This window comes from Talpa europaea (genome assembly GCF_964194135.1).
Source record: "Talpa europaea genome assembly, chromosome: 7".
NCBI classification, from domain to species: Eukaryota; Metazoa; Chordata; class Mammalia; order Eulipotyphla; family Talpidae; genus Talpa; species Talpa europaea.
In genome coordinates, this window is record NC_140074.1 from 53747486 (window position 1) to 53761877 (window position 14392).

Sequence of the window (14392 nt, forward strand, 5' to 3'; positions counted from 1 at the left end):
TACAGTGAGAAGCGCAGGAGGGAGAGAGAATTCACCAGAGCCAGAGCAGGGAGCAGAACAGGCAGACTGACGAAGTACACTGCTGAGGGGAGCAGTTGGCACAGCAGAAGAGGTCTGCGCGCCATGTGGGACCCTCGCTGGTGGCCGGGGATCGAACCGGGGCTGCAGAGGCCCTGCAGAGGCTGCGAGCAGCTTCCCAGCCCAGCACTCAACCGCTGCACCACCCGGGAGGCCCCAGGAGACTTTTATCTAAGGGATTCAGACTGAGTGTCTTAGGTGGGGTCAGTAGGTTTCAACCAGACAGCCTGGTGTGGACTAAACTCTCTGAACCCCAGTTTTTGCATCTTATACAATGGAGTTGACAGTCCTAAAGCCTCTCTTAGTGAACTGAGTAAAGGTCAAATGAGACAAAGGCAGTAAAATTCCTTGCTCCTTGCAGGGTGCATGAGCGCTTACGATGCGCCAGGCGCTAAACTAAGGGTTTTACAACCGGCATTTTGTAAACATTGCATGCAGCCCAAAGAAAAACGTGCAAGCCTCAGCAAGTCCTCATGGCAGATCTTCTACCCTCCGCGTTGGGGGTACGCGCTGCAGCAAGCCGGCCGACGGGGCGGGCAGAGGGCGGGACGCAGGTGGGGCGGGCCGGGCCGGGGGCGGGGCGGCGCGGCTTGTGGTTCCGGGATCCGGGTCTCCGTCGGCTCTGCAAGCCACGGGGTGCGCTGCCCGCTGGCTTCAGCTGGCTGGCGCATGTGGGGGTGCGCGGCGCAGCGGCTCTGCCCGCGGGGGCTGCGGCGGCGCGGCCGGGGGGCGCTGCTGATGCTTTTGGTGCTGCTGGCCTTGGCGGGACTGGGCTCGGTGCGGCGGGAGCGGCGCGGGGCCACGCTTGCCGAGCCGGGAATCCAGAGCACCCCAAGACCCGGGGGCGCCCTGCGCCGCGGGCTGCGCGACCCGGTCTTGCAGCGGCCGCCGGGGCAGGAGAACACTCTGGGCTCGCAGGGCGAGGCGGTGCATTTGCGGTTGGAGGGCGAGGAGCTGCGGCTGCAAGAGGAGAGCGTGAAGCTGCACCAGATCAACATCTACCTTAGCGACCGCATCTCGCTGCACCGTCGCCTGCCGGAGCGTTGGAACCCGATGTGAGTCCGCAGGTGTGGGGAGGAGCACCTTAGAGCCTCAGTTTCCTCATCCACGCTGTGGCTTGGTGGAACTGGGGTCTTCAAATACCTGGGGATCGCGCGTCTTAGGGAGTCTTTCTGGAAAGTGAGCCCTGGAAAGGTTCTTGAGGGCGTGGAAGGACATGCCGCAGGTGGTGGGGGGTGGAGGGAACCGGAGCAGCAAAGTTTAAAAGCTTGACGGTCTCTTGACTCTCTCTGCCTTGATAAGATCTGTCATTCAGCCCTGAAAAGTAGATCAGGGCTAAGCAGAGAGGTTTAGGAAGAGATCCTTTTTGGGGGCTTCCACTGCACCCCTCACATTGCTGCCTTACATCTCTTCCTCTGCGAGCTCGGACTCCTGGGGTGTGAAGCTGCTCCATTCATTCATCTCTGTGCACAAGAGCCCCTGAATGAACCAGAAGGGAAGGGCGCTCTGTGCAGATGAGGTGAAAGGTGGCAGGAAGGCTAAGTCCCAGGCAGCCAGCTTCCTTCTCTCTCACTGGGAGAGGATTCCAGAGCCTTAGGCAGGAGGAAGGCTGGAGGGAGTGGAGGCAGGAGGGAGCAGCAGTGGGAAGGACTCCTGGCCAGAGTCCATGGCAGCGCTCTCCCGTGGGTGGTGCAGGACCCAGCCTTTGTGGTCAGAGGCCTAGTTCCTGTTCCAGCTGCTGCCTGTGCAGGCTGTACCCTCTGCCTAGGTGAGAAGGGAACATGCTGGCAAGAGGAGCAAGGCCCTCCTGCCTATTTCCTCCAGGGCTGGGCATCTTCCAGGTCCTTGCTGGAGTACGCTTCTTACAGACTTTGAGGAGAAGGCGGCCCAGGGAGGGTCACTGGGGCAGCCTGCTGTGTACACCACACACCTGTCACTCTTCCACCTGTGTCATAGTCCTGTGCAAATAGGCTCAGAGAGTTCCAGTGACTCACTCAAGGCCCTTCAGCTGGAGAGTGGTGGAACTTGCCTTGGAGCACTGGTCCCTCCTGACCCCCTTGGCTCTGTGCTGATTTTAGGCCTGAGAGAACAGGAGTGCCTGTGCAGGGAAGCCCCCAGCTCTGCCCCAGTGAGCAAACTTTGGTTGGACTTGAACTTCACTGACCTCTCAAGTTTTCTTCAGTATCTGCCCAGGCCTAACCTCATGCTTTTGCCTAAGACACAGTCCCTGTTAATCTTTTTTTGTGTAGAACTTTTTTCCGGTGGGGTTGAGAGCAGATCCCTCACGTCAGCCAAAAGGCTGAATGCATGTTTATCTGTTTGAAACCACAAGGGTGCTCATTCAGGCAAGGCCTAGGTCAGACCCAGGGGTCCACCCCAGCACTTGTGAGATAAAATCTTGGCTCTTTTGTTGATGGACTCTCTCATCTTCAGCAAGCTCTTTAACTTCTGAGTCTTAGTTTCCCAAAATGCAAATTAGGGAAGGAGTAGAAGTAACACATCCTAGGAGTTAGTATAACATCTAACCCCTGTGACCCCTCTGTGTCCGCAGTTCTTTTGAGTTTCTACTCCCTTCCCTTTTGCCAATAATATACCCTGGCTGCCTTTGAGAATTATCCAGAATTAGTCATAAAGTTTTTCTTTTTCCAGGTTCCAACTTCCTTTATTGTTCCAGGATGTGAATATCTTTGAAACACAGTGGATAACCTGTGGGGCTTATGGGATCCTGTCTCCATGGTGACACCATTGCCCTGTGTCCTATCAGGATTTGCTTATAGATCCTGCTGTTGTATTGACCCTGGGAAGTTAATCCAAACCCAGCATGATAAGGAATGTGAACTCCGCCTGCTTTTAATTCTTACACAAGGCCTATTGGGTTATTCTTGGAGGGAAAGGTGAGGTTGATCTGTGTCAGGCTTTGCAGGGCCAGGCCTTAAGGCATAACTTTCATGTGGCCAGTAGGGTCAGGGTCTTTATGGAGATTAATTTTTTTTTTTTAGTATTTTTTTTTAAGATTTATTTATTTATGCATACAAGAGCTGGGGTACAGGCCAGAGATCTGGTGGGGAGGGGAGGTGAGAGGATTCACCAGAGACAGAGCAGGGAACAGAACAGGCAGACTGACCAAAATACACTGCTGAGGGGAGCAGCGGGTGTGACAGGTGAGGTCTGCCACGCCATGTGGGCTGCTTCCCCGCTGGCTGGGGACAGAACTTGGGCTGCAGAGGCTGTGGACTGCCTCAGAGTGTGGTGCTCAACCTCTTGCGCCACCAGGGAGGCCTGAGATACACTTTTTTATAGTTCATGGGGTAAGGGTCAGTCGGGGTCTTGAAATTTAGGCTGAGAAACCAGAATGGCAAATTATGTGTTCACAATCAGGGGTGGGGGTAGAGTGAGAGGAGCATTCCTTGGGAGTCTGATCAATAAGCAGAGGGTGATTAGAGTCCTTGAACGGGAGAGAAGACCCTGACTGGGCAAGCAGTCCAGCCAAAGAGGAAAAGCCATGTCCTCAGGTTGACATGCACATCTGGGGCAGAGCTGAGTGAGAACCCAGATCTTTATACTCTCCTCTCCTTTGGGGTGGAGGCAGTTATCTACTCATTTTAATTATAAAAGCAATACATACTCATGCCAGACATTTTAGTACAGACAGAGAACCAAAATTAAAAAAAATTAAACTCACCCATAAACCTACCACCCTAGGTTGCGTTAACCACAGCTGACATTTTGCTGTGGATCTTTAGAGTTTTTCAAGTATAGAAATAGATCTTGCAAAATGAACATGGGATGAGAATATACTTACATAGGGATATGTATACAAACCTGTACATGTTTTTAACTGAGTTAAAAAGTTAACTGAGTTTAAAAGGCTTTGCACAACAGTAGATAATTGTTTGACTTGTTTCCTGGCTTCTACAAGCCTTGATCTGTGTCTGCTGTTCTAGAGTAGGCCACAGCAAGAGTGTAGACCCCAGCTCCTCTGTGCGTCTGGCAATTCCCATGCCTGTGGTTTAGGGCGCAGCTGTATTTGTATTCTTGACAGCACTGAATCCAGGCGGAGAGATGTGATGAGCAGGAACCCAGGTATGGCAGTATAGTAAGTGCAAGTTTTGCAGAATGTGCTCACATACCCTCTCATTTGAACTTAGCAAGGAAGGGAGAACTTCTGCTTTGAAATGTCAGCAGCCAGCATGTCAGCGGGGAGCCAGACAGGGAACGTCTAAAAGCATTGTTGCCAGGGACTTGCCCCAGAACAATGAAATAGAATTTCTGGGGGTAAGGCCCAGGCTGAGGCTGATAGGCAACTAGCTTAGAGCCTGTGTCTTTCTTACTCAGAATGTTAGGGGTGGGTACTTTTGAGGGTGTGAGAGAATATCAGAATTAGACAGAGTGGGGATTGGCAACAGATTAAGTGCTTTTGAAACTAGTGATGATATCACAGCCAGCTATAAGGTGTGTCACAGTAAATGGTTGCTAATGTTGACCCAACATTTGCAGGAAGTTTCAGTTTTCATAGATTAGAGAAGCTTGCTGATGATCAATGTCAGGTCATTCGCATTTGCTTCCTGTTGAGCAGGAGGGAAAGGTGGAGTGACAGTGCCCTGGAGGCTGTGCATTTCCCCAGGTACTTAGGAGTTGTCACACAGGTGAATGTCAGCCTTCTCTGCCGTGGCAGAGGGGTGGTGGACCCTGGATAGGAAATTGTATACATAAAACCCAAGTGTGGGCCTCCCTGGTGGTGTAGGCGTTTGAGCGCCGCACTGTGAAGCTGTCCGCAGCCTCTGCAGCGCAGGTTCGATCCCTGCTGACGGGGGGAGAAACCCACATGGCGCAGCAGACCTCTCCTGTTGAGCCTGCTGCTCCCCTCAGCAGTGTATTTCATCAGTCTGCCTGTTCTGTTCCCCTCTCTGTCTCTGTTGAATCCTCTCACCCTCCCACACATCTGGCCTGTACCCTGGTTCTTGTATAAATAAATAAATCTTTAAAAAAAAAAAAACAACAAAACCCAGGTGCTGGTCTTCCTTGAATGCTTGCTACAGTTTAGCCTTATCCACGCCATAATGCAGGTATGTATTTGAGTTCAGGGGTCAGTGTTGATTGCTGGGAGGGCAAAGAGTCTCTGAACAGCTAGCACTAAAAAGGTAATTCAGCCAAAGAAAGTGTTTGTGCATTGCTGGGATTGGCAGGATTTCTCTTTTTGTGGAGAGGCAGCCTTCTTGTCTGTTCTTAGAACAACATTATCTTTGGAAACATATCACTCCTGGTGTGGACATTTGGCATGTTACTTTTGCTCCCTCATCAAGGTTGTTAACTGCAGACTATTTTATTAGTTCTTATCAGACCCATCTTTTGGTGGCTGGAGTGGCAGCCTTTCTTTGAATTAGCATTTTAACTTTCAATTTGGGTATTTTCATATCATTTCCCATTCTCTGACTTTCATTCATTCATTCTTTTTTTTTTTTTTTTAATGTGTCTCTAAATAGTATGTTGCTTAGTTTGGTGTTGTCTTAAAAAAAAAAAAATCCAGACTGACAATCTAGATAGTTAAGTCCATTTATATTCACTGTGTTTACAGATACGTTAGGATGTGGTAATGCTATCTTATTTTAGGCTTTTTGTTATTCTTTTTCAATGTTTTCCCCTCTTTTTTCATGCTGCTTTTTGAATTGCTAGCGATTATACCCCCCTTCTCTTCTCATTCCATTGTTTCTACTAATATGGAAGTTACATGATTCATTTCATGGTTAGCGATCCTTCTGAATGTGCTTGTTAACTCTGTAAGGCCTAAAGTGAGTCCACAGCTATGGGCCTTAGAATGCTTAATGTTGATCACCTTCCTTTTCCATTTGTATGCCGTTTTGCTCCAGTATTTAATTACCTTGCTTTTTAATCTAACAACTTAGATATTTAAAATATGCAGTATTATCAATAGTTTATTCACATATACATATGCACAAGTTTCCTTTTTTTCCTTTTCCTATCAGTTTCAGAATGGTTGTCTCTGAGTCTCTGATTCTCTTCCTTTTTCCTAAAATATATCATGTATTGATTGCTGTATAACCTAAATATAAAAGTAAGTCAGGAGACATTTTATTCACATATAATTCACAGACATGTATTGTGTTTTGGAGATATTGTGTTTTGGAGATACTGCAACCACTCATTAGGAAGTTTAAATGGAGTAATGCCTGTAAAATGCTTAGCACACTGCCCAGCTGATAGTAAGCCCTCAGTGTGTGTTACCATTGTTACCAGGTACAGTACAAAGTGTGCTAAAAATACAGACACATAGTCCAGCCCCTGCCCTCACAAAGCACTGAATTATACCAGAAAGTAAAGATGACTTATTAAGATTGAACTGTGAACTTGTCCCTGAGTCTCTTTTTGTACCCAAGATAAAACTGGAACCCTGAAGTGATGTATCCTTTTTTGATTGAAGGATGCACAGCTTTCTGTCTGTCAGGAAAAGGGGAGAGTATTTTTCCTGGACTCTTAGAGATTTCCTGGCAGGATATATTGAACTTCATGAAGGAGAAGGCCTTTAAGGAATGTTTTAAAGAAAGAAAGAAACTACCAAGCCAAGAAAAAAGCCGAGGGGAGAATATTGAATTATTGCTCAATGAAGTCATTTGCTATGGAAGCTAAAGAAATATGATCCAGCTTTTAAAAAGTAATCTTTCTTTCTGATTCCCAGAATGGTACGTGCTCATTGTAGAACAATTTCAGAATGTAGAAAAAATATAAGGAAATAAGAATCTGTGATAACTCCACTGTTCAGAGATGGACATTGTTAACATTTTTTGGCTTATTTCTCGATATTGTTTATTGTTTATATGTGAGCATGTATACACACACACACACACACACACACACACGTTGTTTATAGAGTTGGCCCTAATGCTCTTTATAGATTTGTGCCCTTCTTTGTTGATCTAACATTTTAATGTGACTACTCTCCTTTATCATTGAATATCCTATTGACAGTGTATTGTATTTTGGGTGGCCGTGTAGTATTTCTTCATGTTGGCGTGCCCTGCAGTTTTGAACTGCTTCTTTCCTGTTGGATATGGCAATCGTTTACAGCTTTTTGCTACCAAAAATAATGCTGTGCAGGAAAATTTTTGTGCCATGCCCCCTTTAGGGTTTCTCTGATTATCCTTTTTAAGGAGAAAATCGTAACTACATTTCTGTAAGATCAAAGAGAAGAGGAACGTCTTAAAACTGGATATGTATTGTCAAATTGGTACCCAGCATCCTCTGATTGAAGCAGACACAAATAAAGATCCCCCTAGATATTCTAGAACAATGGCTTGAAGCTTTTAGTTTTCGTGGAGCAGTGAAAACACATAAACAAGAACACTGAGGCGGGACTGCCATATGGTCTCAGCTCTGTTTGGTCAAATAGGGCTTTGTCCACCCTCCCACTTGTTCTCGTTATGAGAAGAAATAGATTTTCATCCCAAACGGTGAGGATATGATTTCAGATGAAAGGACAGTTCCTTACATTGAATAAACTTTATTTTTGAAAACCTTACTTCTCTGTCGTATGTCCATTTATTTTTCTTTGTCCCAACGCATCTTTGATACTACATTTTAGCTTAACTGTTTTTAAAGAGAAAAACTTTATTTTTCAGTCTCATAAAAGCCATTTTCATGCAGTGTAAACAATTCTTTCTGGCCCTTCTAGGGGCAGACTCAGCTTTTCTCTACTCTGTCTAGTTCTAATGGGTTTATTGAATCCAGACACAGTTGTTAATATTTTTGTTCACATACATATATGTGTTTTCCATTTGCTATAACACATATTTAGAGGATGACAGCTGCTTAGGAGGAAGTGGGAAAGGATGAGGTAGGAGAGCACCTTTGTTAGGGCTTCTGGAAAGACATACCTATAGATCAGAATCAGCTCGGTGTTTGGGCAAGCTTAAAACTTTTTCCTTCCTTTTCTATTAAAGTTTTAAATTTTAAAAATTCAAACCTAGAGAAAATTTTTAAAGAAATAGCACAATGAACGCCTGCATATCTTTCACCTAGATCTGCCCATCATTATTTTGTCCATTTACTGAATTTTTCTCTTTTTATATACTGTAATATAGACATTTGAGAATGAATCACAGGGATAATAATCCTTTATTCCATTATTATGTCAGCATGTATTTTCTTTAAAAAAAGGTCATTCTCTTGTGATACCATGTTGTAGTTATCAAATCAAAGACATTGATACGACATTGAATTTCTCTAACACTCCCAGCTTTTAGAGCAACTTTTTTATTCCTCACTCTCAGTCTCTCATCCTAAATGTCACCCCCTGTGAGAAGCCCTCCCTGGTGACGTGTTCTGGGGTTGCTCCCTTTGCCCCATCCCACTCTCCTTGCTAGTTGCTTTCTCTTTCATTGTCTTCATAGCACGAGCACTTTCTGAAATTCTTGATATGTTTGTTTGCCTGGTTATTTTTCCCCTGAATGTAAGCTGGGTGGACATGGGCTTTGCCTATACGGCCTGCAGTGGGAAATCAGGAAATACTGGAGACTGACTGGTCTGGTGCCCTGACATCAGCAGGTGTTAGTGTCATGCCACATCCTGTTTGTCACTCCTTCTCTGTCATCTACCACTCGCTTGTCAGTAAGCCATCCCTTTCTGCCGAAAACCTGGCTGGTCTTCAGCATTTCTCCCCTTGTCTATATGCAGTCCCTCCCTTGGGTGAACTTTTGGCCAGAACAGCACTCAAACCCTGGTCTTCTGGTGTCTTCTGGGGCTTCTCCTCCTACTCACTTGCTGTCAGTCCCTTCCTACTGATGATTTCCATTGCACTGTCCTGTTCTGGGATGATATGGAGAATTTGTCATCAGTCACTCTATGGAGAGAATTCTCTATCAACCAGGGAACCTGTGTGCAAAGTAAAAGAAAACCTTCCAGGGCCTCCCTGGTGGTGCAGCGGTTGAGCACTGGGCTGCGAAGCTGCCCGCAGCCTCTGCAGCACCAGTTTGATCCCCAGCCACCAGCAAGGGTCCCACATGGTGCGCAGACCTCTCCTGCCGCCCCCTGCTCCCCTCAGCAGTGTACTTCGTCAGTCTGCCTGTTCTGCTCCCCGCTCTGGCTCTGGTGAATTCTCTCACTCTCCCGCACTTCTGACTATACCCAGTGCTTGTATAAATCAATCAATCAATCAATCAATCTTTAAAAAAAAAAAAAAAAAGAAAACGTTCCAAAACAAAGACGAAACTTATTGGTTCCTGTCATTGCCAGTTGGGACTCACTCCCAGAGACAGTGGACTCAGTGCCATTCTGGAATGTTCTTAAGTGCCAGTGCTGACTCTGGCCTACGTATTCCGCACATCTCCTTTGTTCAGCATCCTCTGCAGGGATGGTGCTGGGAGAGACAGTACCGTGAGAGAGGTCTGCTGACATGGAGGCCTCAAGGGGCCTGGAGGAGCACCTTGGAGTGAGCATCTACACAGACAGGTGGCCCCAGGGCTTTCCCACAGGAGAGTAGTTTGAGTTATTCTCAAAAGAGGACAGAGTTCGCCAAGCAGAGAAAGGAGGAGAGGGCACAGTCTAGGCAAAGGTCTGGCAGTGGGATTGGGAGGGAGTGGACAGATAGAAGAGCTGTTGAGGAGGGAGAAGTGACAGTTTTTGGATGCCGCTTAGTTTGTATGTTACTCAAATCTGAAAATTACTTTAAAGCTGGAAAACAATATCCCATAGTATAAGCTTATTGGGCATCGTTTTAAAACCCTGCCTTGAATCTGCTGGGGCTTCTAGTGGAATCAAGAGGTGGGGGCTTCTGGAGGATTATTATTTCTCTTTCCTTATGAGAGCCTGTGGCCTTGTCCTCTCTGCTCTACCCCAGCCACAAGCTGGGCCTGGTCCATGCAGTCAGCAGCAGGGTCTTGATTTCTAAAGTTGCATTGTATTTGCAGGTGCAAAGAAAAGAAATACGATTATGATGATTTGCCCACTACATCTGTTATTATTGCATTTTATAATGAAGCCTGGTCAACTCTCCTCCGGACAGTTTACAGTGTCCTCGAGACATCCCCAGACATCTTGCTAGAAGAAGTTATCCTCGTGGATGACTACAGCGATAGAGGTAAGCCCCAGCACTAGCTCTTGGAGGACCTGTCCTTGTGACATCGCCTGCGGGCTGAGGACATGACATGGGAGGTGCAGGATAGGCCTGGTAAGGAGGGGCTTCCTTCCTGCTCTCCTGTGCCCAGTCCCTGCCCTCTGGGTCTCAGAGGCAGGGGGACACAGATGTGATAAAAGAGGACTTCTCACATGGTGCTAGGGTAAAACGAGGAGAGGGACTCGCTCCCTGGGTGCTCAGGAAGGAGTGTTTGCTGCCTTAATTTTGAAAGTTGAGTAGTTTGTGGGCAGCAAATATGGAGGGAGGGTGTGCCGTGTGGAGTGGACAGAGTGTGAAAAGGTGTGAGGTTTGATGCTATGTGGATTGTGTAGAATCTGCAGGCGTCCAGGGGGTCTGGAGAGCCAGCTGCTTCAGGGAGTCCTGGTAGCAGAGAGGTGGCTTGGTGGGAAAGGGCAAGGGTTTGGATGGGCTGAGGTGTGACTCTTGTCCTCAGGGCAGGGGGAGCCAGGCAGTGCTTCAAGCAGGAGAGCAGTTTTAGCCTTTGGGGGTGGGGGTCCCTTTGGACCAGAGTATGGAAACTACAGGGGGTTGCTGAGGTGGCCCAGCGAGAGATGGAGGCTTAGAGTCGGGTAGCAGAGGGGAGGGGAAGGGAATGCTGGAAAAACCACCCAGGCCAGGAGGGACAGGGCTGGGCTCTCAAACCCAACACGTGGCATGAGAGGCCGAGGAGCGAGAGAAGAGCTTTCTCTTGGACATGTGGAGTTTGAGATGAGATAAAAGGGGATACCCCATCAGAGAACTGGAGCCAGGGAGAGGTGTTCCACTGAGAGGGACCTGACCAGTGACCTGAGATCCAGCAACTCACATGCAGCCGAGAGCCAGCCCTTTGTTTATTCACTGGACATTTTTTGAGTTTTGACTGTGTGCCGGGCTCTGTTCCAGGCACTGGGTGTTCTATGGGACGCATAACAAGGTCCTGCTTTCATAAAACACATATTCTGCTGATGTGGGTGGAGTGGGCCAATACACATGGAAAGAACACAGCATAACATATCACATAAAGAAACACAGCTTAATTAATATAACATTGTGCAGCAAAAATAGAGCTCTGATATGAAACATGAAAGCAGGAGAGCAAGTGGAGCCTGGGGATAGGGTCCCCTCTGGCTGGAGGTCAGGAAGGCCTCTTTGAGGAGGTGGTCTTTAAACTGAAGCTAGAATGCAGAGGAGGCAGCTCAGTGAAAATCGTGGAGATGATCTTGGGATCATCTTGGCAGTGGCATGTTTGGAAGGAGCTGCCATTCTCTGGGGCAGGTCACCCACTGGGGGGGTGATGTGGGAGCAGACAGGGTGGGCAGGCCAGATCAGCTAGGGCCTGGGAGGCAGGTGAGGCTTATACATGAGCCGGAGGGGAGGAGAGCCTATGCAGGGCTGTGAGGGTAGGAGCAGGAGGGCAGGGGCTGCCTGGTGGATGGAATAGGAGTTGGCCAGCAGATCTTTGGCAACTTGCTGAAGCGAGGGCAGCTAAGGGAGGGAGATGTCAAGGTGTAGCAGCAGGGAGAGCTGTGGGCTTAGTTGCTAGAGCCTGTTTCACACCAAATCACCATCTCTGCTCCACTTCTTCAGGACTCAGGCATCTGCTGTTTCAGGCTCTGCCTTGTCTGTCTGACTTCAAAGCCTGGTGTGTACATCCTAATTGGCGGGTGTGTTTGGCTGTTCTCACAGAGACTCAAAATAACAGTGATTTACTGGAGATAAAAATTGATTTCTCTCTCACATCACAAAGCTGATGTAATACCCTCGGGCAGGTGTAGGGGCTCCACAGTGTTTTGATGAGGGGCCTATGGTGATTCTGGAATTTCTCCACCCTAGCTTTCCTGGGCTTTTGGGCCACTTTCAGGCTCGGTTCTGGGTGAGGTGAGGACACCCCAGTGATAGAACAATGGCAGTCCTGTCAGACAGAGTCTTGCAGGGACCAGGGGAGCCCTGTGGGGACAGGGTCTGGGATGCTTGGCCTTGACGTTGCTGTCCCTCTTGTCTCCCCAGAGCACCTGAAGGAGCGCCTGGCTGCTGAGCTGGCCGAGCTGCCCAAGGTGCGCCTGATTCGGGCCACCAAACGGGAGGGCCTGGTGCGTGCCCGGCTGCTGGGGGCTTCCGCAGCGAAGGGCAAGGTGCTGACCTTCCTGGACTGCCACTGTGAGTGCCATGAGGGCTGGCTGGAGCCACTGCTGCAGAGGTGCGTGGAGGGGCTCCACTGCATGGACTCAGAAACAAATCCATCACGTGGCATGAGAGGCCAAGGGAAGATGAGGTGCCCCCTACCTCTGGGAGGCCCCCGGCCCCCACCCCTGGGCACCCTTCTTCCACCAGTGGGTGTGTAATAGCCCCAACCTCATCAGGCTGGAGGCCGTTAAATGAATTAATACCTGACAGTGCTTAGAATTTGCCAGAATGTGGGAGTATTTGATCTTACTACTGTGTATTATACATGTTTATTGTAAAAAACACTAAAAAAAAATATTGCCACTATCAAATCACACTCCTAGAGAATATACTTTTTGGTGTATTTCCTTCGGCAGGGCTGACTTAATCCATTACATCCAAAACCTATGATGCTTCAGCCCCATGAAACTTTAAGGGACTCCCAAAAAAGTTTTTTCATGTTTATTTCTTTTAAAATGAGAAGGATTAAGATATATATTCATATATCTTAATATATATTATTCATATATATGCATATATAAAAATATATATTTATATATATTCATATATATTCATATATATAATATTTTATTTTATATAAAATATTAAAAAACAACAAAAATATACATTTTAGGAACAAAAATAATGTCTCTGCATGCATGTACATATATATAATGCTCATGTGTGTAAGTATGTGCATACAGCAATGAGAGACTAGCAAAATGATGTTCTAAGGATTATTTCAGGTGGTGCCATTTTGTAGGGTTCCTAGTCTCTTCTTTGTAATTTATTTCTATACTTTCCAAATTTTATCAAATCAATAAAAGAACATTTTAAGCAAAAAAATAAATAAATAAAATGAGAAGGAAAAAAAGAATATAATATATAATTATCTAGACTAGGTTATGTTTGTTTTGATACCTATCTAGTTGTAAAATATACTTTCCAATTTACTTTTTTATGGAGTCGTGAAACATAATGTGACCCTGTTTCAAGGCCATGCCCCATGATGTCTGGTAGCTTATTCTGACAGTCCCAAACTGCCCGTCCCCAAACCACATTCACCAGACTTTGTTCTGGTCTCTTGCTTCTTTCACCACGCCCCCCCCCCCTCCCCATGATCCTTATTCTGCATCACAGAAGTCAGGAGCTAGGCTGGCAAACCCCAAGCTCCTCCAGGTGGGAGAGGAAGGACTGGGGAGGGGGGGGATCTCTGGTCTCCCCATGTGGACGGAGTGAAAGGCTGGAGGATCAGGGTCTCTGTAGTTGACAAACTGCTTTCCATAGCCCCCAGTGCTTGGCTGCTTGATTATATGGAAGAGCTGACATCCACTTGCTTCCCTACCTGGATGAAACCAAGCTTCCGCCTGCTGTCCTAGGCCCTTGTCCCCTGTGACTGCCACTGCATCCTCTTTCTCCCCCTCAGCTCTGATAGGCTTCACCGGCAGCAAGGACTCAGGGTTCCTCAGGCTGCTGGCAGAGTCTGAGATTATCTAGAACATAGGGACAGAGTTCTTCCTCTGGACCTGGGCTGGTAGATTTGCCCTGCTCCCACCCCTGCTGGGCATGGGGCAGCCACTTTACCCCTCTCTGATATGCTAATGCTGCCTAGAATTCCACTCTAGCCCTGCTTTGGAAAGTGAGGCAGCCCTTCCAAGTGACAAGCCTTTGCTCCATACCTGGAAGTGAGGGGATTCTCCATCCTTGATTGCCCATTAGAAACACTTGGGGAACTTTTAGACCTACTAATTCTATGGGCAGATTATTTGGATCTGTATCTCTGGGGATGAGGCCTGGACTTCTGGGTGTTTCTAAAGCATCCTAGGGACTTAGGTATGCTCCAGAGTTAAGATACATTAGACTACAGACTGACCCTCAGATGGTCTCAACCAAGACCAGTAAATCCTTCCCTGTGGGGACTTCTGGGGATGTAAAATGTTTTTGGTTGTCATGTCAACCAGGTAGTGCTTCTGGCATTGTGTGCTCTGGGACCAGAGCTGCCAGATGCCCTACAGCAAAGAACGG

General features: G+C 47.4%; 1 protein-coding gene across 1 annotated transcript in view; it reads left to right on the top strand.

Annotated features, from left to right (window-relative positions):
• Positions 1–556: 556 nt before the first annotated feature.
• GALNT12 (polypeptide N-acetylgalactosaminyltransferase 12) overlaps positions 557–14392 on the top strand; it is a gene marked incomplete at its 3' end in the record, with an annotated part of 29721 nt that continues 15885 nt past the window's right edge. The window contains exons 1-3 of the mRNA XM_084236965.1: positions 557–1133; positions 9999–10168; positions 12212–12401. Coding sequence (XP_084093091.1) covers positions 748–1133; positions 9999–10168; positions 12212–12401 — 746 coding nt within the window. The 5' untranslated portion in view covers positions 557–747. The remainder of the gene's footprint in view (positions 1134–9998; positions 10169–12211; positions 12402–14392) is intronic.